Below are 23,454 nucleotides of genomic sequence, written 5' to 3'. Positions count from 1 at the left end.
GACCAAATTTTTGTTCAGTTGAGAAGCTCACAATTTTCCTTGAAGTAATTTGATTGATTACATTTTCTAGATACCCATTTTTTTTGTTCAACTGTTCATCTTGCCATTTCTGCTCCTGGCAATTATTTTACCTTCCTACAATGTCTTGTTAAATATAAGGGGAATTCTGCTCTTTCAAAACCTGTGTGTCAAAAATTTGAGGAGCTCATTTGTTTAGCATTCTTTGATTCAGCTGTATCCACAGAGAGAAAAAGAACAATGGTAAGTCACAACTATGAGAAGAAAGGCATGGATAAACCTCCATATTAGGAAGTCTGAGGGCATGTAACTTTAAGCTTTTGTCACAAAGAACACAACATACTTCTTCAGGTGCCTTGAAATACGATCTGGATTCCTGGTTTATGATCCCAAGTGATGGGAAATCAGAGAGGACTACAGTGAGGCACTATAGACAGCTCAAAACTTGAATGAGGGAAAGGAAAATACTGAAAGAGGTGTCCCTTATTGAGAAATAAAATGTCATCCAAACAATGAATGGAGCAGAAACAATTCCTTTTTCAAGATGTTCTCCTAACAGCAAAAATTATACATTTACAAAATTACATAATTATGTAATAGAATGCAGAAATTTTGGAAGCTGGTATCAAAAATAAAGCAGATATGCAGAGTTGATCTTTTTTTACCATTACCAATATATTGTATCATAGTAGCTGAGGTAATTTTTTTAAAATAAAAAAGCTTCCATTTATTCTTAGCTATTATATTTGTCAGATGTTTCATATAACTGAACAAAACATTTATGTGATAGCTGGAATTTGGAACTTTCAGATCATTGTTATGGAAACTAAGCATATTATGATTAGATGATATGAAATACAAATGACTGATCATTCAGCCTATATATTAGGTCATCCAGAAATGAATGAAAAAACCCAAACAACTTGTATATCAAAACAAAACATTTAGTAAATGAAATAGTATCCATTCTTATTGATGATTCTTTTCCATCTTACAATCAGGTTGTTAATGCCCTGATTAAAGAAATCACTTGGCTTTGAAGCAAAAAACATTTCGATGTCCTCTTTAACATCTTTCACATTTTCATACGTTTTCCCATTAAGATGGTGTTGCAGTGAATGAAAAACATGGTAATCTGATGGTGCCACATCTGTGGAATATGTTGGGTAGGGGAGAACTTCCCAACTCACCTCTATAATATTGTGTTGCATCAAACATGCCACACGTGGACGTGCATTGTTGTGGAGATGATGAGCTTGATTTAAATGTTCCAGTTGTTGGCTATTGATCTCTGCATTGACAGTTTGCTGTGGATTAAGGAGTTCGAAATGAATTACTTCTTTGATGTCCCACCAAATGCAAAGCATCACTTTCTGCAGGTGGAGTCCAGGTTTTGGGGTCGGAAGTGGTTTTTGTTTAGGACCGAGCCATAGTTTTTGGCGTTTGATATTTGCATAGAGAATCCATTTTTCATCACCGGTGACAATTCTGTCCAAAAATGGTTCATGGCAGAACAGATGAAGCAACATTCATACGTTGGAAACGATGATCATTGGAATGTTTGTGAGGCACCCAAACACCTTTTTTTATGGAGTTTTCTCATATTCCTTAGATGTTTACATATTGTTTCATGAGAGACGTGCAATTTCAGGGCCATTTCAAGAGTGTGTTGCCTTGGTTTAGACACAACAAGCATCTTCAGAGCATGGATATCAATTCAAACATGTTGACTCCTGCCATCACAGTTTTTAAGGCTAAAGTCACCTGAACGAAATGTGCTTAACCATCGTTGACACTTACGAACATTCAAAACATTTCTATAAACTTTTTTGATATTCTTTGTAGCTACAAAGGTGTTTCCCTTCTTGTATTCAAACATCATTACATGCCGAATGTGTGTCTCGTCATGTGCCATCACTATAAGGGATTAGAGTATACTAACTTTACACATTATATAGGCTACACTAACGTGACATTTAGGCAGTTTGTTTAACTATTATAAGTGATGTATGTTTTTGGGGAGTGGTTAATTAAAGTGTTCCAAAATGCGACATTAATTTCTTGACAACCTAATATATATGTATTTTATATATATATATATATATTTATATATAGATATAAAAGAATTTCACATAATCTTGTCTCAGACATTACTTTGAACTGAATCACACAGTTTAAAAAGTTACAAAATTTTCATAAACCATGGCCAAACATTTAAGAAAACATTTAGATGTTTCACTACAGATAGCCATCAAAAGTCTACATTTTCCTATACTGAAAGTGTATTTCCGATAATACTTACTTCCGTTCACACTTTAGCTTTATCACAACAAAATGTTCTCTTCTTCTCCTGTCTATGCATTGTGACTAATTCTACCTTGTTTGCTCCAGTGTTTATACCACACTATATCGCCCTAGTGATTTTAATCTTGTGACTCTCTCCACCTACTTCAATGAGCCCTCTATACCCAATCCATATATAAGCCCTCCATTATTCTCTCTTTTTCACTTTTTCGAGACTGGCAAGATTTTCAGATTTGAACACTGGCTATTGGGAGAGAGGAACAATGTGAGAAGGTAGGTATTATCAGAAAGACACTTTCGGTATAGGTAAATGTAAACTTCCAAAATGCACTTACCCCCTCTCACACTTTAGCTAGAATCTCATATTGACCAGGTAGAGGGGATGGTGAAGGCAAGATCCACACTGAAAGCATCTACATATAAAATCAGTGTGGATGGAGATGATGCAAAAAAATGACTATCCGGCAAAAACGTATGGAGCAGATGCGAGGCCAAATGCTAGAGCATGAAACTGAAAAACCTGGTTGTCGTGCACGGAATGGAGATAACATCTTGAAGACTCAGTGATCAGGATATGAAGGTAGGTATCAGTGACATTGAATTTTGTCATCCATAGTCCGAGTGAAAAGAGCCACCAAAGGGAAAGAAACAACTCCACTGTAAATTGAGCTGGAGCTGTAAGCTGGAGGAAGTGATGGAAATGTCAAGGGTCTAGGACCAATCACCCATCTTTTCGGTACTACAAACAGCTGAGAATAAAAACCCTCAAGAGAGGAGGTGACATGCTCTATGGCCTCTTTGTGCAGAAGATCCTGGATGGCTTGTGTTTGATGGTTGGAAATAAGAAGGTCCTTCGGAAGTGGAAAGCCAAAGACCGAGGAGGAGGAGACGTAAACTGAATGACCAATCCGCTCCTGAGAACTTGAATGAGCCATTGATCTGTGGTGAATGTCTTCCTTACTGATATAAACCCTCTGAGATAAGAACCCAAAGGACATGACCCCATAAGGTAGTCACCAATGCCAAAATCTTTGCTCCACCCTAGTAAGGTCAAAATTGCCCTTTTGTTGCAACAGATCATGGTGCCAAAGCAGGAGGTCTGGAAACTTGAATGGGAGATGCAGTAAACCATCCTGTAGAAGAACTTTGGGACAGTCGAGAAGCCAGTGTAGAAGTGAAGAATGTTGACAGGCCACATCTTCTCTAGATTCCATGGAGTCTAGAACTCCCAAATAAAAAGACTGTCTGAGAAAAGGTGCTTCTCTGAGATTTTTAAGAGCCAATATAGGAAGGCAAACTCCCTCCAATAAGGCATCTTTCTTTAAAAGATTCCAGCAACAAACCAACCAGGATTCCAAGGACAGAAGCTGATAACCTGCCCAAAGTGGAAGTCAATTAATGAATAAGATCCTCCAAAATTTGAGCAGATATGTGATAGGCTTCAGACAACAGTTGCAAATATGATGAAAAATGCAAAAATTTGTAAGTGACTGACGAATTATATAAAACTGAGATTGATTAAGATGAACAGTGGCATCTTGTCTAGAGTCCCAAGTAAGAAGTATAGGATATAACTTATGAGTGTCCAAATAAGGGTTCTCTAGGCAATGGAAAGCCAAGGCATGCTGATCCAATAAATGAGGAGGATAAGGCATGGCAACATCTTCCCTCAAATGATCTGCAAATCTCCTTGTATGCACAGCAATATCTGGCAAAGGTGGAAGTACCAGACAAAATAGCTTCTCCCAGTAAAGAAGGTGAAGATTCATAAGCCATAGGAGAAATACTCAAAACATTACAAATATGGCATACTAGTTGTAAAAAGGGTGCAGGAGGTTCAGAAGCAAACCAACAGGAGAAAAAGCATCAAATTGCCTGTGAGACTCTACCTCTCTGCATATAAGAAACTGTATGTCCTCCACGGAAGGTCCCCCCCCCCGACACCTGAGTAATGTTAGACTCATAAGTCGGTAGAGAAGGAGCATCAGGCAACTCCATGTCTAAGACATGCAAGGGAGTATTCATATTCGTAAAATGTCTCCAAAAATTTTTTTAAATCATAAAAACAAAATCAATCCCCACAAAAAAGATCTAAAATAATTTGAAAGAAAATGTTGCAAGTGTAGTAATAACACTAAAGAAAAGCCTAGAGTAAACTCATAAGGCCATCCTTGTAATTTTTGCCATCAAGAAAAAGTGAATAAGAAAGAATAATGTAGAGCTAATATACAGTTCGGATATAGAAGGCGTGCTGACGTAGATGAAGAGAGCCACAAAATTAAAATTACTAGGGGGATATAGTGGGGTAGTGTATTTCGGAAAATGAAAACCATCCCAAGACAGCAGCTTGCTGTGAATAGACTACATGCATCTCAAAATATTATCAGTCAAATGTGAGACTGGTAAAATTGCTTCCAAATTAATGTTATAGTTACGCATACATTTAGACAAAGCAGACCATCATCCATAACACAAGCAAATGACCACTACCTATTATTCTGGTTCACCAAAATCATAGGGTAACCCTCTGAAACTGGATGCTGTGTAAGTAAACAAACACATATAAACAATTTCACATGGTTTGCCTGTATGCTAGACACCTAATGAGGCAAGTGGATCAATGATGCAGAACAGTATTCTTCCTACAGATGAGTCTTGCTTTACTCTATAGCTTGGTAAAAGGCACATAATTATTTGGAGAAGATATGGAAACACATCCAATTTCTTTTTGACATAGTAATATGATGCTGGCATAGTGAAGGTATGACATGTGCAGGAAAAAGCACTGGTGAATATGGCACCAATGCCATTAATGACAGATACATGAAAGGGACCATATCTTATGACCCTTTTTTCCCCCGAAATGGTGTACAACTGATTGTTACTTCAGCTTGACAGATGATAACATCTGCCCACATGATATTAAAGATCAGATTGGCAAAATGAAGCTGTCTATATAATCTCAAGATTTGAATGTCATTATCTATATATAACCTATATAAAATCCACTGTGTGTCACGTCACGTCATGCTTGACTTCTCATGATTTCTTGAAATAGGAGGAGTCATAAAAGCCAAAATGCATTTATTTAGATAGAATAGTTCAATTACTGTGTGCCCATGACAATTTTAGTGACAGGGGTGGTGCCATCATGAAACCTTTTAAGTGTAGTGAGTGTTGGTATAATAAGGCTAAAGTAAAATTGTAGTGTGGGATCACATAGCCTAGAGACAAGTGCATAAAATTTATCATGAAAGTAAAAATATCGATGGGGTGGGGGTATAAGTACTTGCCCCATCATTTTTGACGGGCTTTGTACTAGTGTGTATATGTATATGGGATATTCTAAAGAGATGTTACATCTCATTACATGACTTCAGACACTAAAGATATTTTCAAAACACCTCTTCTGGAAAATTGATCAAACATATTTCTGAATCTCATCAATACTCTTAATACTTAGCATGAAACATCAGTATCAGTATGTCCTTTCTATCCATATTCCATAAAGAAATGAACAGTAATTATGTAAATACACCTCTAATAAATGCTTATTTCTATGTATATGCTTAATGACCAACTATTTGCATCCAAATCACACAATCACGGCTGACTTGCATAATAATGAATTAAGAAGTGAGGAACATTATTTATAACAATGCTTATACTTTGTTATGGGTAATATGTTACAACTTTATTTGTTTCTTTTTGCAGCATAATAAAAAGTTAAGCATATAACTTACCTTTGAAGTTTTTAATATAAATAAGCATTCTGAAATACATTTTAAAACATTTATTACAACTGCAAACTGAAAAGGGAACTGGTTTTATTACAATATCTATACTCAATATGAATGACAACGTAACAAATTAGTATTTCATTTGCAAACTAATTCTGTATTTTTAATTTGCTTAGTCTAACAGAAAGTTTGTCAAAAACTGCAAAGACACTAGTAATAAAATATTTCTCATATTTATTGTTTAGAAAAAAAATAATTGTTTATGTCATTTTAGTGATGTATTGTCTCTTTTAATAAATGTAATTTATTGGCTGTATGTTTTAGGTCACTGCCTTCCAAGCTAGTGTTGTAATTGATTTTATGTTTGTTTCTCTATACTTGTGCAAAGATACATGAAAGACTATATATATTCAGCCATCACTAACTTTGAATTGATAGACTAGAGAGAAGTCAGGTAGCCAACATTAAAGAACATGATTCTTGATATGTTAGTGTTGTAGTCATACACATACCAAATGAAAGGCACGGTAAAGACCGATAATAAGAAGCACTGTTGCATGACAGCAACCGCATACTGCACAGAACAAAAAGAAAGTGAAGTGGGCATGATTCTTGTGACCACAACATGTATTAATCCATGGACAGTGATGGTCCATCTTCATAACACACCTGTTGAAAAAAAAATCAAATTAAGCTACTTTTAGGGTTGTACACCATGTTAAAAACAACAGTTGTTTCTGAGGTCAAATTGAAATCCAAAAAATTATTTGTATAAAAGTTACATACTTGAAATCTCTTAAAAATAGGTTATTTTCATGCACAAAAGCCTATATTGATCTTATAATAAAAACTGATAATTCTTACAATATATTAACATAGTTTAGAAGTTATCAAAATGTTCAAGATAGATGACACTTACTAGCACATAAATGCATATCGGCAATCATGTAAAGGTGATAAACTATCATTATGTTAATTTAAATTTTGTGTCAACAAGCACAAACTATGAACTCTCAGATCCATAGCCTGGCACACTAACCACTAGGTCATGCTTGTCCCCCAAAATAATGATTAGTAAAAAAGTACAATTAAATTCACATGATACAAATGTATACCCTCAAAGTGTATATGATAAAAATATTAAAAATGTACAATACACACAATTGCACTCTAATTTAAAGTTTTTAGTGGAAATAAAAAATATAGATGAATGGAATAATTACAAGTTGATACAGAATAGGTCACAGATATTCAAATATTCAAACACTTAAATAATAGGCGTGTCAATGAGAAAAACTAACTTGGGATTTGGAGGCTTCTAAACATACCCTTATCTCCTACCAAATTTTCTCCTTGAATCTGCACAATTTAACTGAAAACGTTAAGTATGACTTATTGTTGTAAGAAAAATGCCCTTAAAAATGATTTCCTTTCATATTTTTTCCTATGAATAACATCAAGTATTCAGATGTTATAGAAAAATAAAACTGCTGGTAAATAATTAAAACATTTAATGATATAACCACCTTACCTTGCCTAATTTGAGATATCAGTTATGACAGAATTAATGGACGGGTGGTACAAATCAAGGCAAATATGAGATTTGTCTGAATACAGTTTTCTCATCTTTGGATGCTGTCAGTCTACAGTTTCAGTTTACATGTCAGTAACATTATTAAATTAATCATGTTTGTGGTAGTTTTTTGTTTTTGGTAAAATTAGTTATACTAAGTCTTCCTGGTGAGACAGTTCAGTATTTCACTACATGGGAGCAATAAAACCAAATTAATTAAACCTAAAACCATAGTCTTAAAATGCAATTTTTTTAGGGCTTACATTATGCAAAATTAATGTGAAATTATTTACCTACATAATGCATATTTTAAAATTTCCTTTAAGCTTATCCATTTTGGTTCACTTAAATAAATTACTTAATTCATTTAAATTAAATTAGGCCTACTACAAAGATTTTTATGCTAAAATGGAAGATATGTAAAAGTAACCCAGGAACAGAATTTTTTGTACTAAAGTAATTTTATATGAATAACAAGATAAAATAGTGGTATAAGTGAAATAAGGTAAAAATGTTTCTCATCTTCAATATCAATTTCAACAACCTGTTATCATCACAAGTATAATGCTAATTCTGCTCCTACAAGCACAAATCTACCATTCTTTGTGCTAATGCGTAGACTTCTTAAACATGTCTCATATTCTGTTTGTGTGTGTGTGTGAAGTACATTGTGTGAATCTAAAAAATAAAGAGGCAAGTGCTTTTTTAAATACTTCAAATCTAAGTAGTAAAAATAAAAATTACAAACATTACACATAATATTTTAGTCATAGTTTAAATGCACAACCAATTTATTGTTTTTTGCAAACATGTTTGAAAGTGTGTATAATATTGGCTGCTAAAATATCTCATACCTTTTAATATTTTATACAGGATAATGAACACAGAAAAATTTTAAATATGAGTAAATGTTTCAATGAAAATACTTTCAGTTCACATGCATAGAATCTCACACACAATATCCAAATAGAATGAATGCGTCCCACTTACCTTTTGCACTTCCGGCAATGGTGTGCTCGGGGAGCTTTGTAGCCTTCACAAAAGGTACAATATTGCAAGAATTTTAAATTTTCTTCCTTAGCCTTGAAAAAATTATAATAATTATCTGGACGCTAAAAGAAAAATAATGCTGAAAATTTTCAGCCAAGTCATTTTATACACATATCACAGTAATCATTTAACCAGCATCTATTACCATGAAAAACCATTTATATATCTTTAGTTATTATTTTTACCTCAACTAAATGCTTTCGAAAACATAATTGCTCATTTAATACTTCACAAGTTTAGTAATAAAAAATCATAAACTTTATCATGTAAGCAATTAAATGAATTTCTCTATAAATATTTTTAGAATTTAAGCCAAAGTTCATCTCAAACAATGTAACTTATGAGCCATTTTATATTATAATGAATATTAAGAAGAGATGAAAATGGCTTCAAAGAACAAAAAACATTAAATCCCATTTAATCCCAGTAAATCCCATTCTAGGGGAGCTAGGTTACAGGATTTTAGATGTTCTGAGGTGCATTCTGGGCTATTTTCTGTATTCTTGAACTGTCATTTAGTTGGCTGTTTTTAACCAAGAAATAGAGCAGCTACTATTTATCATTTTGAAATGAAAATTAAATAATTATTTTAATCTTTTTTTTGAAGGTATGCCCAGTGAGCAAGTGATTGGCTCTTCCCCAGCAAATCCACCTTCACAATGACATTACTCCTCAAACAGTTCCATTTGAATTTGTTCTTCAATTCTATATATCCATTTCTTTGTTAAAATTTTCCTGTACCCTGTTAATAATTCTTCCCATTCTTCCATATTTAAAAAAATCACTAAAGTGCAGCCATTCCACTATTAACACATTCACTGTGGCTGGTACATATATAGCCTCTAAATGTTTTTCTGTTCACTGCATAAGCCCGTTGGAGTCAATGCTGTCTAGTAAATCCATAAAATAATCTGGATTTTCCCACTTTGGTGTTGCTTCTCTGACATCTTGAGGGATACTGATACATAGAAGGCAGAAATAATTGACTTATGATATGGCAACATATAGTGGAATGTTGATAGACAACATTACCACAAACATTTACAATCCAATACCTAATGCAGGAATTTTGAAAGCAAGAATCCATATGTATACCAGATACAGTTAACAGAAAAAATATAAAGGCCAAATATGTATCAGCCACAGTGAATGGGTTAAACAAGGTGCTGAAAATCAAAATTTCTATTGACATAGTTGATATAGCACCAAAACTTACAGGTTTCCACCCAAAATGAACAAACCCTGGTCCTCCAAACATGGCCATGAAGAAATTGTATAATGTACATCCTACTAAACTCAGAAATACTATATGATTAAAACACCCCCACAAACTCCCTAATGGTGGAAGAAACATGGATGTCATGTACAGTGTGGAGAAGGTTATGGACTTGATGATAAATAGGGCAATCAGTGGTCCCCAGTGAAATATTCGCTTTAATGCAGACATTCTGAAAAGAATAAAATGTTACCAAAATAAGAAACAGATGATAAAAAAAAGGATATTGCAAAATCATTTTAAGAACACTTATAGCAAGTTCACAAACACAGAATAATCATGTAAAAACAAATATCTCAATGGCATTAATCTAAACTTTTTCTAAGCAAGAGCTAAGTCCATTGAAATCAAAATATAAAATTAATGCTTATGATTATGAAAAAGAATTCTAATTACTTTAAACTCAAATATAACGAGAATTTACCTTGCTATCCCATTATCTGAAAATATAGTATATTTTATAAAATTTGAATATTTATGCAAACATTTTAAAGCTAAATATATTACACAGCATGTTAAGATTTTTATCTTTAATAAAGAAAATATCAGAGACTTAGAATGTCTCTACTACATGCATGTTTAAAATCAGAGTTGCAAGTAATTTTTTTTCATGTATTAGCTCAGGCTAGTAGGCATAAGAAATGTAATAGCTCAAACTGAAATTCTACTAGACCAATTGTTTTATTTCCTACTGTAATGACTAAAATTACTACACATTGTAAATATATACATATCTATACTCATTGCAGTGATTCATTCCACAGTATTACAAAACTAAAAATAATACAATTTGCTACAGCATATGTGATGCATATATGTAAAATCTTTTTGTTATAGACTGTTATTTCTGATGTATTAAAAATATAATTTAGAATATAAAAAATGTAAAATATGTTAGCATGTTATCCAGCCTATATATACAACAAAATCTAAAGAACTAAACAGTGCCCCTTTTCTGTCATACCTATGAAAGTTAACATTTTCTTACACTGAAATGTATTTCCGACAGGTACTTACATTATCTCACACAAAGCCATCTCAATCTTTGTTTATCCTCTAAGCATTGGTAAAAAAATTTTTGCCACCAGCGCATCAGTCTGTATACCCCATCAGTTTTGCACCATTTCTGAAAATGTACGTATCATGTAACTGCTCTTTACCAATAGTATTGCACCATCTATACTGGTGCAGCTAGCTCACTCTGCTATTCCTACTTAATCATCAGGTATTAACATAAGAACACCAACAGTGGGGAAGAAAGGTGGGAAGTATGAAAAGAGGTAAGCACCTATCAAAAATACATTTTCAGAGTAAGAAAATGTTAACTTAAGAAATGGTGTTATCTACTTTCACATAAAGCTAGAATTCCACATTGCAAAGGTGGAGAGGCCAATTTAGGCATACAAATATCAAACCAAGCAGAAAGCGACCAATGAGAATAAATGGGTGTGCTATGAGATGAAAATTAAGCACACCAGTAGGGTACCACAGTACTTCTGGAACAGGTGTGCTCTTTGCCTAAGGAACAGGAAAGTAACAAAAAATGGGTGGAATGGAAAAACAGACACAATTGAATGCTGTAATACTACTTACAGCACTGGACATAAGATAGTAGTGCTGGATGTACTGAAGAACGTATTTACCATTTTTTCACAGGATTGTGCCTAATACTGTACTAATGTGAAAAACAGAATAACAACATGTGGCTAGGGCATGAGGACCATGTAATGTATACATGAAGATATCAATTGATTAAGGAAATTGTCTAGAGCAGTCCACCTGGGCAAAAACATCCAGGGGTTAACACAAGTAGGTCATTTTATGACATCAGTTGAATAAGGTAGTTGGTCTATTGGGCAAGAATATAAAAAAAAAACTCAAGTTGGGCCATCTTTTTTATCAATTGATAAAATTATATTGTCTAGTGTAGTCCACCTGATCAAAAACATCCAGGGGAAACTCAAGCTGGGTTTTGATGTTGTGACCCATTGATGAAGTTTTATTATCTAGTGCGGTCCATCTGGGGAAAAACATATAGGGGAAACACCTAAAAATTGATTAAGATATTTTGTCTAGGGAAGTCCAGCTGGGCAAAATCATCCAGGGGAAGCGTATTATAAAATTAATAAGATATTTTGACTAGTGTGGTATGCCCAGGCAAAACATCCAAGGGAAGTGCATCATAAATTGATTAAATTATTGTGTCAAGTACAGTCCACCCAGACAAAAAAATCCAGGGGAGTGCTTTGTATAATTGAGTAAGTGATTTTGTCAAGTGCAATTCACACAGACAAAAAACACCCAGAGGAAGTGCTTCATATGACTGACTCAGGCAAAAACATCCAGAGGAAGTGGCTTATATAATTGATTAAGTGATTTAGTCTAGTGTGGCTCACCCCGGCAAAAATATTCAGGGGAAACGCAAGATCAATCGAATGAAGTACTTTGTCTAGAAGTAGTTTATCCAGCTTAGCCCTATTCTCACTGAGTGGATAAACATGAGTATTTCAAAGTAAATATCGGGAACTGAGAGTGGTAAGAACTCCTATGCTCCATTAGAAAAAACAAAAGGAGGAGAAAAATGCGGTGGGGAGTCCAGAGGAATGTCACACCAAAGACTGTGCAATGGGTGCCTACAATTCTCTGTTTTGAAAAGAAGACCAACCCTGATATATGCAATCCAAGGTCAGCAGGGATCGGCAAAAATCACCTTCTGCTTTACTTAGGAAGTTCATGAGTGACAGTTCATCATAGATTGAAAATAATTGATATCTAGTACATACATATATATATATACCACTGGGTAAGCAGCCAGTAGTCTGACAGAAACACCCCATTTCAACAGTGAGCATTATATAATTACTCCAAGATAGTGCAGGTTTGAGGCAAAACATATCTGACCAGGAAACACCTGCCACAAGGGGGGATCTGTAAAAGATGTTATGATTAGGGAGCTAAAAAGAAAACATAAAAGAAAGGAAGAGATCAGACTTACCCTAGTCAAAGGTGAATGGACGTGTGTAGAATCACCACAGGAGAAAAACGATATCAGGCAGTGGAAGAAACAGCCAGATTGTGCAGATAATGTGAGATGAAGGTATTGGGAGTAGTCCACACTCCGGTGTGAACAATCTCCTCCAAAGGATGGCTAAGATGAGCAGCCAAAGACATAGTAATATGATGAAATTGATGCGAAGAGACATTGTGAAGATGGCAACCTTCCATGGACAAGTCCAAGTACGGCATCCTTCTGACTTGACAAACCTAACCAGTGAGAGTAACATGTGACAGATCAAGGGAAATATTGGGGTTCTACAGAATAAAAAGATGGGAATGCAAACTCCAAAAGGAGGCAGTGCAAGCCACATAACACATACAGATCGGAGCAGGAGTACAGTTGGGAAATTGAAGGTAAGAAAATCGGTGAGAAAGCTAAACCACCTTCCTAAGCAGTATAGGTTATAGGGAGGAAGGACTGGTAGGGTAGAGGATAATATAAGAGGAATGGTAAAGGGTGCAGGAAACATTAAAGGCATAAATATCCAAACAATGATGACCACAAGTAAGGAGGAGGAGAAGGAAATACATCTTAAGTGAAATATGGTACAAGGAACATGTAGCAAGAGGTTCAAAGGGAGAACCAGAAAGGGCATATAGGACTACATTAAGATCCCAATCCAGTAAAACAAAGAATGTGGAGGAAGGACAATACAAAAGAAACAGAAAAGGATGGAAATAACAGGAAAAGAGAAAACCTTAGAGAACTGAGGGAAATGAAAGGTATTTAACAGGGTGTCCTGATAACTAGATACAGTCAAAATGGACAAACATGAAGAATTGAGAAAGCTGAGTGACTGAAGTAGTGGAGGTACAGAACCTTCTGAGAACAGCAAAAATTGGAAGGTAGACCAACACCTTTGGTAAACAGTCATGGATGATCTGATGGTTTGGGAAAGGATAGTGGCAACTCGAGGAGTCGGACCCTGGGTTGACGCAAGGGATCTGACAAAAGCCAAGTGTGAAGAGTGAGTTTGGTGATGTCCGGATGAACAATGTGTGATTGAGGTGACCGAGACAGAGGTGAGGGCAGGGGATGTCACACAACTAAAGGCCAAAGCAGAGGGAACCATGGCAGAGCAGGCCAATATGGAGCAACAAGCAGGACTAGACAGGGAGTGGTCTGTATGAGGGATAGATCTCTGAATAGGAGTCAGATCAGAGGGTAAGCATAGATGTGAAGTCCCCTCCAATTCTGATTTAATGCATCTTCTCCCAGATCTGATGGGTGTGGAATGGAAGACCAAAACACCTGTTGATGAAGGGATTACTCTGTGAGGAGAACTTGGTTGGAACCAGATTCATAGCACCAGGAACATGACAAGCCAAGACCACCATGTGGGGACCTTGGACCCGCAAAAAAGGATCCAGAGTCAGAAAACACAGAGACCTGGATTTGGTTCTACCTTGCTTGGTGAGATAACTGATGACAGTGGAATTGTCTGAGTGCACCATAACCACCTGCCCCCTCAGAAGTAGAAGGAAATGGGTCAAAGCTTGATGAACTGCTAAGAGCTCGAGGATGTTCATATGGAGTGCAGACTTCTGGACCAATCACAGACTGGAAATCTCTTGTGAGTGAAGGAAAGCTGACCAACCCACCAAAGATGCAATTGTAAACAGATGTAACTCCAGATGAGGTGGAGGAATGGGAAACACCACCATAGTCTGATCCCTGTTGAGCCACCAAGAAAGGTCAGCTGTGATCATGGAAGGAAGGGTAACAGGATGATCCAAGGGATCAAGGGAGAAGTTCCAGTAATCAAGGAGTGTCCACTGAAGTGAATGCATGTGACTGCTTACTCCAGATCTGTGAAACAAAGAGGAGAAAGCTGGGCCTGACTGAGGTGTGAATTGAAGAAAATCCCCAAATGAACCAGTTATTGTGTGGGGAAAAGAACAGACTTCTCCAACTTGATCAGAAAACCCTCCCATGCTGCTTTATGGAGAAGTCAATGTGTGTGATAATCTGACTGAACACAGGAAGACACAAGCAGGAGCAAGTTGCCCATGTAATGGTGAGTTCGAAGACCCAACATATGAAGGTGACAAGTAAATGTGTGAACCATTTGACAAAACACATAAGGAGCCAAGGAGAGACTGAACAGCAGTGCTCTGAACTGGAACATCTGACTTTCCTGGATGAACTGAAGAAAACATGACCCTGAAGCAATCAAAATGTGAAGATACGTATCTGTCATGTCAAATTTGGTCATCCAGAGCCCTGAGGAAAACACTCACTGAAGTGAGAAGTAGGACTCCATAGTGAAACAAGGAGGGTCCAGAATAGAATTCAACCAGGAAAGGTTTATGATTGGTTTCCAATCGTCCATGTATGTGGGGACATCAAAGAGACGGCAATAAAACCCTGGTCGAGTGAGCAACACCTGCTTGATAGCTCCTTTGTGCAGAAGGTCTTGAACAGCTTTGGAAAGACGACTGAAACAGAAACTATCCCAAGGAGGAGGAAAGGAAACTGGTGAAAGGGAAAGGGACCAAAAACACAGGCTGAAACCATCCAACAGAACCCATAGAACCCACAGATCTGTCACAAAGTGCTGCCACACAGCTGAAAAGTGAAGCAATCTAGTCCTCACCAGACCAGGAACCTCTGTTGTGTCCCCGATAATGCTGGCTTCTGGTCAAACATGTGCAGAAAAACAAGGATAAGGACAGGAACACCTGGAGGAAGGTAAGGGTGGAAAACCAGGACAGGAGAATCCTGGGAGAGAACAGGAGCATAATACAACTGTGTGGCCAGGTAGGATAAGGAAGAATGTAACCTAGCCACATTAATGCTGGATTTCAAGGAATTTTGACAAACTCAAAAAATGGTTTCATACATAAAAGGGGCCTGATGGAGATCCCACAGGAAGGATAGGGGAAGACACACCCCCTCAAGTATTGCATCCTTCCCTAACAAATTCCACCAATACAACAGCCAAGTATTGAAAGAAAAGGCGGGGCTGATAAACGAGCCATAGTGGCCCATATGTAGGTCCTGAGTTCATCTGAAAAGACTGCAGACATTAATTGGAGGGAGGAAAGATAATGTAAAAGGGAGGTCAGGGCAAGATGAATCCTGGAAAACTGAGCTTGACTAAAGTGGATTGGAGCCCCAGGATTTGAGCCTTAAAGGGGAAGGAAATGATTCAAATACTGAGTATCCAAAAAAAGATCCGAAGCTCAATAGTAAGCCAAGTCATATTGGTCCAACAAATGAGGGGGACAGGGCACAACTATACCCAACTGTAGTTTGTCAGAAAATCTCTGAGAAAGGACACTTATGTCAGGTGAAGGAGGAAAATTATGATAATCTAAAGGTGGAATTTCACCCAATAAGGAAGGTGAGGAATCATAGGCCATAGGGGAAATACTCAAAACATGACATACCTGATTAACCAGTTGCAAGAACCCATGGGAGATGAAATCTCCTGGCTGAGTGTAGAATGTGACGAATCAAAAAAGAAAGATGTATGAAAAGTACAGTCCAAATTTTCTTAATCTGCATGTAGACTTCCTCTGAAACAGGTTCATATGAAAAAGGAGAAGAATTTGGCAGCTGAATGTAATACTCTAACTCCCTGCATACCAAGGCTTGTACTTCCTCTGCAGATAAAGTCGACCCTGCATTCTGTAAAGTCGTGCCTTGTGAGTCATCTCCTGTCACGGGAATTTCATTGTTCTCCACATTAAACCTTGAATTTATACTAAGAATGCATAGAATTCAGAATCAAGAAATTATTATAATGCTATATTGTGTAAACATTTGAAAACAATTGAAATTCAATCACAAAAATTAGTAGATTAGTGAATAAACTTCATCAGAAACAGCAACAAATCACAAGCAAAAATTATGGTCACACTTGGAAAGTTTAAGCACATGTCTAATCAAGAAAGTTTGGATTGAGCAGGAATAGCAGAGGGACCTAGCTGTGCTAGTACAGATGGCACAATACAATATGTATGTGTTCAGAAATGGCATGAAACTGTTGGGGTATAGAGGGCAAATAAGGATCAAGATACCTTTGGGTAAGAGGAGGTAAGACTGTTTTGGAAAAATCCAGAGTGTTGAAAGTGAGCAGTTCAAGTCATTTCATTGAAACACTATTTTATTCCTTATCAATAAAACTTTGCATTAAATAATAGCTATTTTAATCCCAGAGAAAAATAATCATGTAGATTAGAAAATTATAAGTATGAATCTAAATCATTGGAGTTTAATGACGAGCAGTAGAATGATAGCAGCAACAATGAACATTTGACACGTGTACAGTAACAAACATTTAATTCTTGAACATTTCTGAATACACATATTCCATCTTCATCAAGCTATATTGAACATGGTAAATTATTAGGTATAAAATTTTATAAAGTTTAAACATTTTACAAAAATAATTAAAATACAGAATAAAAGGAATGAAGTCAATTAAAAGACAACCAAGAAATAAGAACAGGATAATGCAACAATTGTAACAGACTTAACTCTAGTGAAGCTGTGTTATTATTTAAAGTTGGGAGTTCATTTATAACAGATAAATGTTCTTTAATTAAAAGTTCAATACTGGATGATCTAGATGATATGATTTTGAAATTCATAATCAAGATGGGGTGGTTGTTGTTTTCATTGCGTGTGCGAATTGTGGAGTCTGGTGAAGTTGTGATAGTTTTTACCAGTTCTGCTTGATACACCCATATGATGCAAGCTCACAGGTGTAATTGGCATATAGTTTTGCCAGTGTAAGTGGCATTACAGCCACTTTATGTGTATTTATAAATGATCCTGGAACACATAGGGGTAGATCTGAATAGATTTTGTATTTCGAAAAGTGATTTAAATATCATTTGCAGTTGAACTTGTGGATAAAATGTTTTAATTATTTTTAAAATTTGTGACTTCACTATGAAACTTTGCTTACCTAAAAAGGAACAGTCTATGGTTTCTTTGGAGGTTTAAATTTATGAGAAAGGAACTTGCATTAGGGCTTGAATAAAATGCCACTAAGACTGCCATTTTGTATTAGAATGTTCTGTAAGATGGTGATTTCAGTATGAAGAGAGGGGTACTTAAAACAGATTTTATATGCTCTATTGAGAAGACTGCATATAAGGTTATGTTTAAAGGAATTCTGAATAAACTGTCAGATGGAGTATGTAAGCCTGTATATGTTTTTCACGATAAACAGATGTTGTAAAATTATTATCTAATCTGCTAATTTGGATATCAAGAAAAGATAATTTACCATTTTGTTTCAGTTTCACAAGTAAAATTAATGTTTCAAATATAAAAAATCCAAGAATTGTTTGATGTGAGTAGAGCTTTGAAAGGGTAAAAATGTATAATATCTTCTATATGGAGCCAGTTTATATTCAGTGGGACAGGTGTCTAACCAAGAACATTCATAGTAGCAAAGGAAGATATTAGCGAGAGTCAGCCTTAAAGTGACCCCATTGCTATGCCATCTATTTGATCATATAGCTGACTGTTGAAGACAAAGTGAGGGCAAGTTTACTTACTACTTTGAACTGTTGGTGATTAAAGCTTGTTTATGTTTCATTTTTGTTGGGAAAAGTTTCCGTAAGAGTTTTTGTATTGTTTCCTCAAGTGGAATATTTGTGAATAAACATTCAATGTCAAAATTAGCAAGTATATATATTGATCAGCATTATTAATTTTAGAAATAGCTTGTGCAAACAAAAATGAATCTTTAACTGTAAACTCATTGTAAGTAGTGAATATAGAATAGGAATGATGAATTTTGCCAATTTATGAGTATGGGAACTGATGCTCGATAAAAATAGGTCTTAAAGGGATGTCATTTTATGGTGAACTTTAACCAATCAACATTAAGAACTTCAAATTTTGTTGTATTGTTGAGGGTACATTGCATTTTGTTAACGTAATTCGGTTTATTAAGTATAACAACACTTAACTTTATCAAGTCGAGTGATGATGATATTTTCGTTATTAGCTAATTCCTTTAGGGAGTATATTCTTCGTGAGTAATGGTGAAAGCAGATTTGCGGGAGTTATAGTTGTAAAATGAAGACAAAGCAGTATTTTTGAATCTTGTTTTTACAAAGTTCTCTAGGTTCTGGGAACCATTTCTGTTGAAAATAGATTGAGATTTCAAAATTTTATAAGTGCTCTCAAAGAGAAACAGGTTATCAAAGAATTTAGTTCATGGGGAGGTAAGCAAAAACTTTAGGCCCTTAGCTAGTGCACTTTTACAGGGTTCACTGAGTACAATGCCACTAAAGTTAAAAATCGCCTTGTTAGGATCAATACTGTTGGTATATTTATGTGGAATTAATTTATTCAGCTTAACATTCTGCTTGTGTTCCAAGCGACTTTCAGTTTTTGTGTTAATATTGTTAAGCAGGTTAAGCAGATGGTTTTAGTTGATCCATGATATGTTATTTCTTAGTTCTTTCTTTGGACTTTTGAAGTTACAAGTCAGTAACCAAGTCATGTATGACAGGTTAATGATAGATTATTAGTCTACTATCAATAAAGAGGCTACAAAACTTTAACAAATTTCAGTGACAGTAAATATTTAATGATTTGATTGAAAAAATAACAACATGTAGCATATTAGTAATTTTTGATAAATAAATATAGAGTTGGATTTTAAACACATACATTTTATACAAGCAGAACCACACTAGTCCCTGGCTAGTATGTATGGAATTCACATTAGCCTAAGTTGAAACTTTGGTAGTCCCAGGTGTCAGGCTAGTGGATATTTACACCCCCTGAAAATTCACATACATCAAACAAAATTAATTAAATCTTAAAATAAGAGCTTTTAAAAATAATTTTCTGTTAATTGAAAAACTAGTTATATGGTTTTTCAAGCCAAATCTTAATATCTCTTCACAGATCATATTAACCGAGAAGACTTTCGTACATACCTTTATTTACTCTAGATTACAGAAGTTGTAGGTATGGAAATATTCTGCTAGTTTTTCATTGATCTTCAAATAAATTATGTCTATTCATACTCTGTTAAATCCTGTAATGATTTATAGTTACCTACACAGGTTATGCAAGCAAAAAATATCAGTTAAAAACAAATAAACAAGTAGACAAAATCATTAATATTTTGCTCGAAACATAATATCAGAAGGAGAAAAACTTTATTTTGCAATATGGAAATAATTTATACAGAATCAAACAAAGAAACAAACTATTACCTAATACTGTTCAACTAACAAGTCTGTTTTCTTGAATGCTAATATGCTGACCTATGTCAAGATGGGATCAGTTATATCAATTATATGTCAAAACAATTTACTCTGCACGAGTATATAATATGAAACAAATATCTAGAAGTACAGTGGAAAATTATTAGCTGTGATAATCTACTAGCATCAGTTTCTTGATTTTTTACAGTAAATGAAAGAACATGCTGGTGGTATTTGCATTCTAAAAATGAATATATTTTTGTATAAAATATATATGTATGAAATAAATGTGTATATCTAGATCTTCTTTGCTCTTACTTTCCTTTTATTTTCTTTAAAATTCGTTGCTTAACTTTAGATCTACCTTTGAATGAATGCACAACTATTAAGATTGACATTGGCTAATCAATTTTCTAAAAAAAAAACTTCTTAAATGAAAGTAAGAATGATTCTAACACAATATTACTTAATAACATGTTTTGTTAGTTGAGTTCTTGCATAAATAAAATTAATCAAACAAGACATCACGTTTTTTATTTGCATAATGATTTATTTGTAAAGTTTAAAAAATTTTAGTTAAAAACTTTAAAACTCTACATGTTTCAGTGGAAATAATTCCACCATCTTCAGAAGAATAAACCACAAAGTACATGTAAAGTTTCTTATGAATCAATTTATGTGTATAATTAGCATGTTTTTACAGTGGCGCCATTTACAACAAAGATTTCCAAAACTTACTTCCATGGCTCCTGGGGCCTAAATCTCTATTTATATTAATTTTGTTTTTAACAATTTCTAAGGACTCTCTAATGTTTAGTTCATCTTTTTCTGTTATCTGTTTAAGTATTTTTACATTATCCCAGTCAATAACATGTGTAGAATTTGCCACATGTTCCACCAAAGTTCTTGAATAGTAAGTGATGTTCATGTGATAGTCAAAGAAATGTTCTTCCATTACTTAACAACATAAACAAGACAATATTGTAAAAAAGCATAATACCGGTTCAATAACTCATACACTACTGGTAACAAATATTAAAGAACAATTTAGAGCCAATAGTGGTGTTAGTCAATATCCTCAAGCATCGCATTTGTGAATAAGAAAACTTGTTGTTTTTCACAATGAAAATATATCTAATACTGAACTATGTATATTATATCTACGTCTAGAAAAAAAAGAATGATACATATACAGATGTACAAAAGAAATCCAATACTTTCCTTTTGTGCATTATAGAAGAACCTAACAAATAATAATACATACAATATGTTAACAATCAAATCTGGGAGAAAAACACAGAAGAATACAGCCTTCCACACTACATTGACAATACTTACTAAATAATATCTGAAGGATAATACAGATTTTTTAGGTGCAGGATGATGTAGAGGAGTCAAATGACCTATCATTTTGCCTTTCCTTATGTTCGAGATTAAGTATAATTCCTCAGAAAACACGCACATACTAATACTGTCTGTATGGAAATTTTTATGATTCAAATAGCAAATGAGAAATGGTTAAATCCAGGCTTGAAATAAAATGTAGTAAAATTAAGTCTGGTTTCAAGTGAATTGTACGTGCCCCTACAGTTGGAACTAAAATACATCACCATAACAACAGAAGTCTCAAGAATTTGGTCGATTATGAATCATAATTTAAAATATTAATATTTCATGAAAATTGTGTGTCAAAATAAATAGACCTATAGTTCTGTTTTGTAAGTAATGATCTATTACTGAATTTACTAGCTTAGTTGATTAGATTATTGTATCTAAACTTCTTGGATAACCTGATGACTTATATTTACATTGAATAAATTTATTACAGAATTTACACTGGTTTTTTTAATTATGAAAGTTCAACTAAATTTAAGTGAGTGTAGGTTTACTGATATGATTATATTCATTGTAGTAGGGACATAGACATTATGATTTACAATCTTTGGTCTATTTTACTAATGTATAAGAAACTTAAGTGATATAGAAGTTACAAGTTGATAATGTAAATTATTATTTAAATGAATCACATTATATTAGAAGAATTACAATGTATTGTGCATAGGTTGCAGCAATTGATCAGTTGGCTGTTTGTTTCCATTATTTTGATTATTTTTCCAGCTGTAATTTCATAAATGTGGCAAAGCCAGTATTGTTACACATAAGACAAAAGTGTATTACAGTGGTATGTTCGATCCTTGAACATTGCTTTGTTTTGAATTTTTTGTGCCACATTAAACAAAGTTTGTGTTACTACTAGTATTCTGTCAATAAAATTTTATATTTTTTCATTATTTCCATTTTCCAGAGAGGCTAAAATGGCAAACAATATGTACAAGAATTAATTATTCAAAAACCATTTACAGCCTGAGACATTTCCATGAATAAGCTGTCATCCAATATCAATCATCACTAGTTTGTAATGTTAAGTTCATTTTATAAAACTGCATTTTTATACATCATTTCATAAATTATTATAGATTTTTTGTACAACAGTTACAAACCAAAAATAAGATTTCATAATTACAAACAAATTTACAAGTTCATGATTTTTCTTGGGGAGGGACAGTTGTTCAAATTTCTGGTGCAATAACATTTAACAGATTTAATAAAACAGCTTTACTCAGAATTCTCAGGGAAGCGAGTCTTTTGGATGCTCATCTCACCCATACCCTCCCACTTTTCTTCAGTAAATTCTTTAATTGATCTTCAAGTTATTCTGAAGTAATTACATTATGAAGATGTTAGCTTTAAAATGTTGGTGTGCTTGCAAGTTGCTTCATTATGGACAAGTTCCACACGTGACAGTCTTTGTACTGTGCAGTATTTTAGTGCAGGATCAACAAGTAATTACATTGTTTAAAAACAAAATCTTGCTTTGGGACCATCAATTTTATTCACGTGAAAGTGATAGTCCTGGACCTTTAATGAAAAAATTTCTGAAAGTCCTTGCTCAAAGGATACTGATTATTTATGGCAGACTACTTTTTGACATAATGACAGTGAATTTATAGATTCACATACTGAAGAAAAACTTCTTGAAGTGATTCAAGATGTTTTCTAAACAAAGTAAGTGGCCAGGAAGCCAAACAAAGTTCTATTTCAGACAATGAAGAATGAGATTACAAGTGTTTAAGTCAGGGAACACTTAGGACTAGGTTCAATGTTTTGCTACATGATGAAAGGTTAGTTAATAATTTTCATAAAGCCAATTTTGAGGCAGTGGGACAAAATTCTACATTAGTGAATTG

General features: G+C 34.4%; 1 protein-coding gene across 1 annotated transcript in view; it reads right to left on the bottom strand.

Moving 5' to 3' along the window:
* LOC106466039 (palmitoyltransferase ZDHHC6-like) overlaps nt 1-19,815 on the bottom strand; it is a 57,983-nt gene extending 38,168 nt beyond the window's left edge. Inside the window, exons 1-5 of the mRNA XM_022393997.1 lie at nt 19,662-19,815; nt 10,979-11,087; nt 9,902-10,133; nt 8,626-8,717; nt 6,575-6,731 (exon numbers count right to left, since the gene is read on the bottom strand). Coding sequence (XP_022249705.1) covers nt 6,575-6,731; nt 8,626-8,717; nt 9,902-10,133; nt 10,979-10,998 — 501 coding nt within the window. The 5' untranslated portion in view covers nt 10,999-11,087; nt 19,662-19,815. The remainder of the gene's footprint in view (nt 1-6,574; nt 6,732-8,625; nt 8,718-9,901; nt 10,134-10,978; nt 11,088-19,661) is intronic.
* Between the last annotated feature and the right edge of the window lie 3,639 nt (nt 19,816-23,454).

This window comes from Limulus polyphemus, unplaced genomic scaffold (genome assembly GCF_000517525.1).
Source record: "Limulus polyphemus unplaced genomic scaffold, Limulus_polyphemus-2.1.2 Scaffold2131, whole genome shotgun sequence".
Lineage (NCBI taxonomy): Eukaryota > Metazoa > Arthropoda > Merostomata > Xiphosura > Limulidae > Limulus > Limulus polyphemus.
The sequence above is the reverse complement of the archived record's forward strand: the minus strand, read 5'-3'. Positions and strand labels throughout refer to the sequence as shown.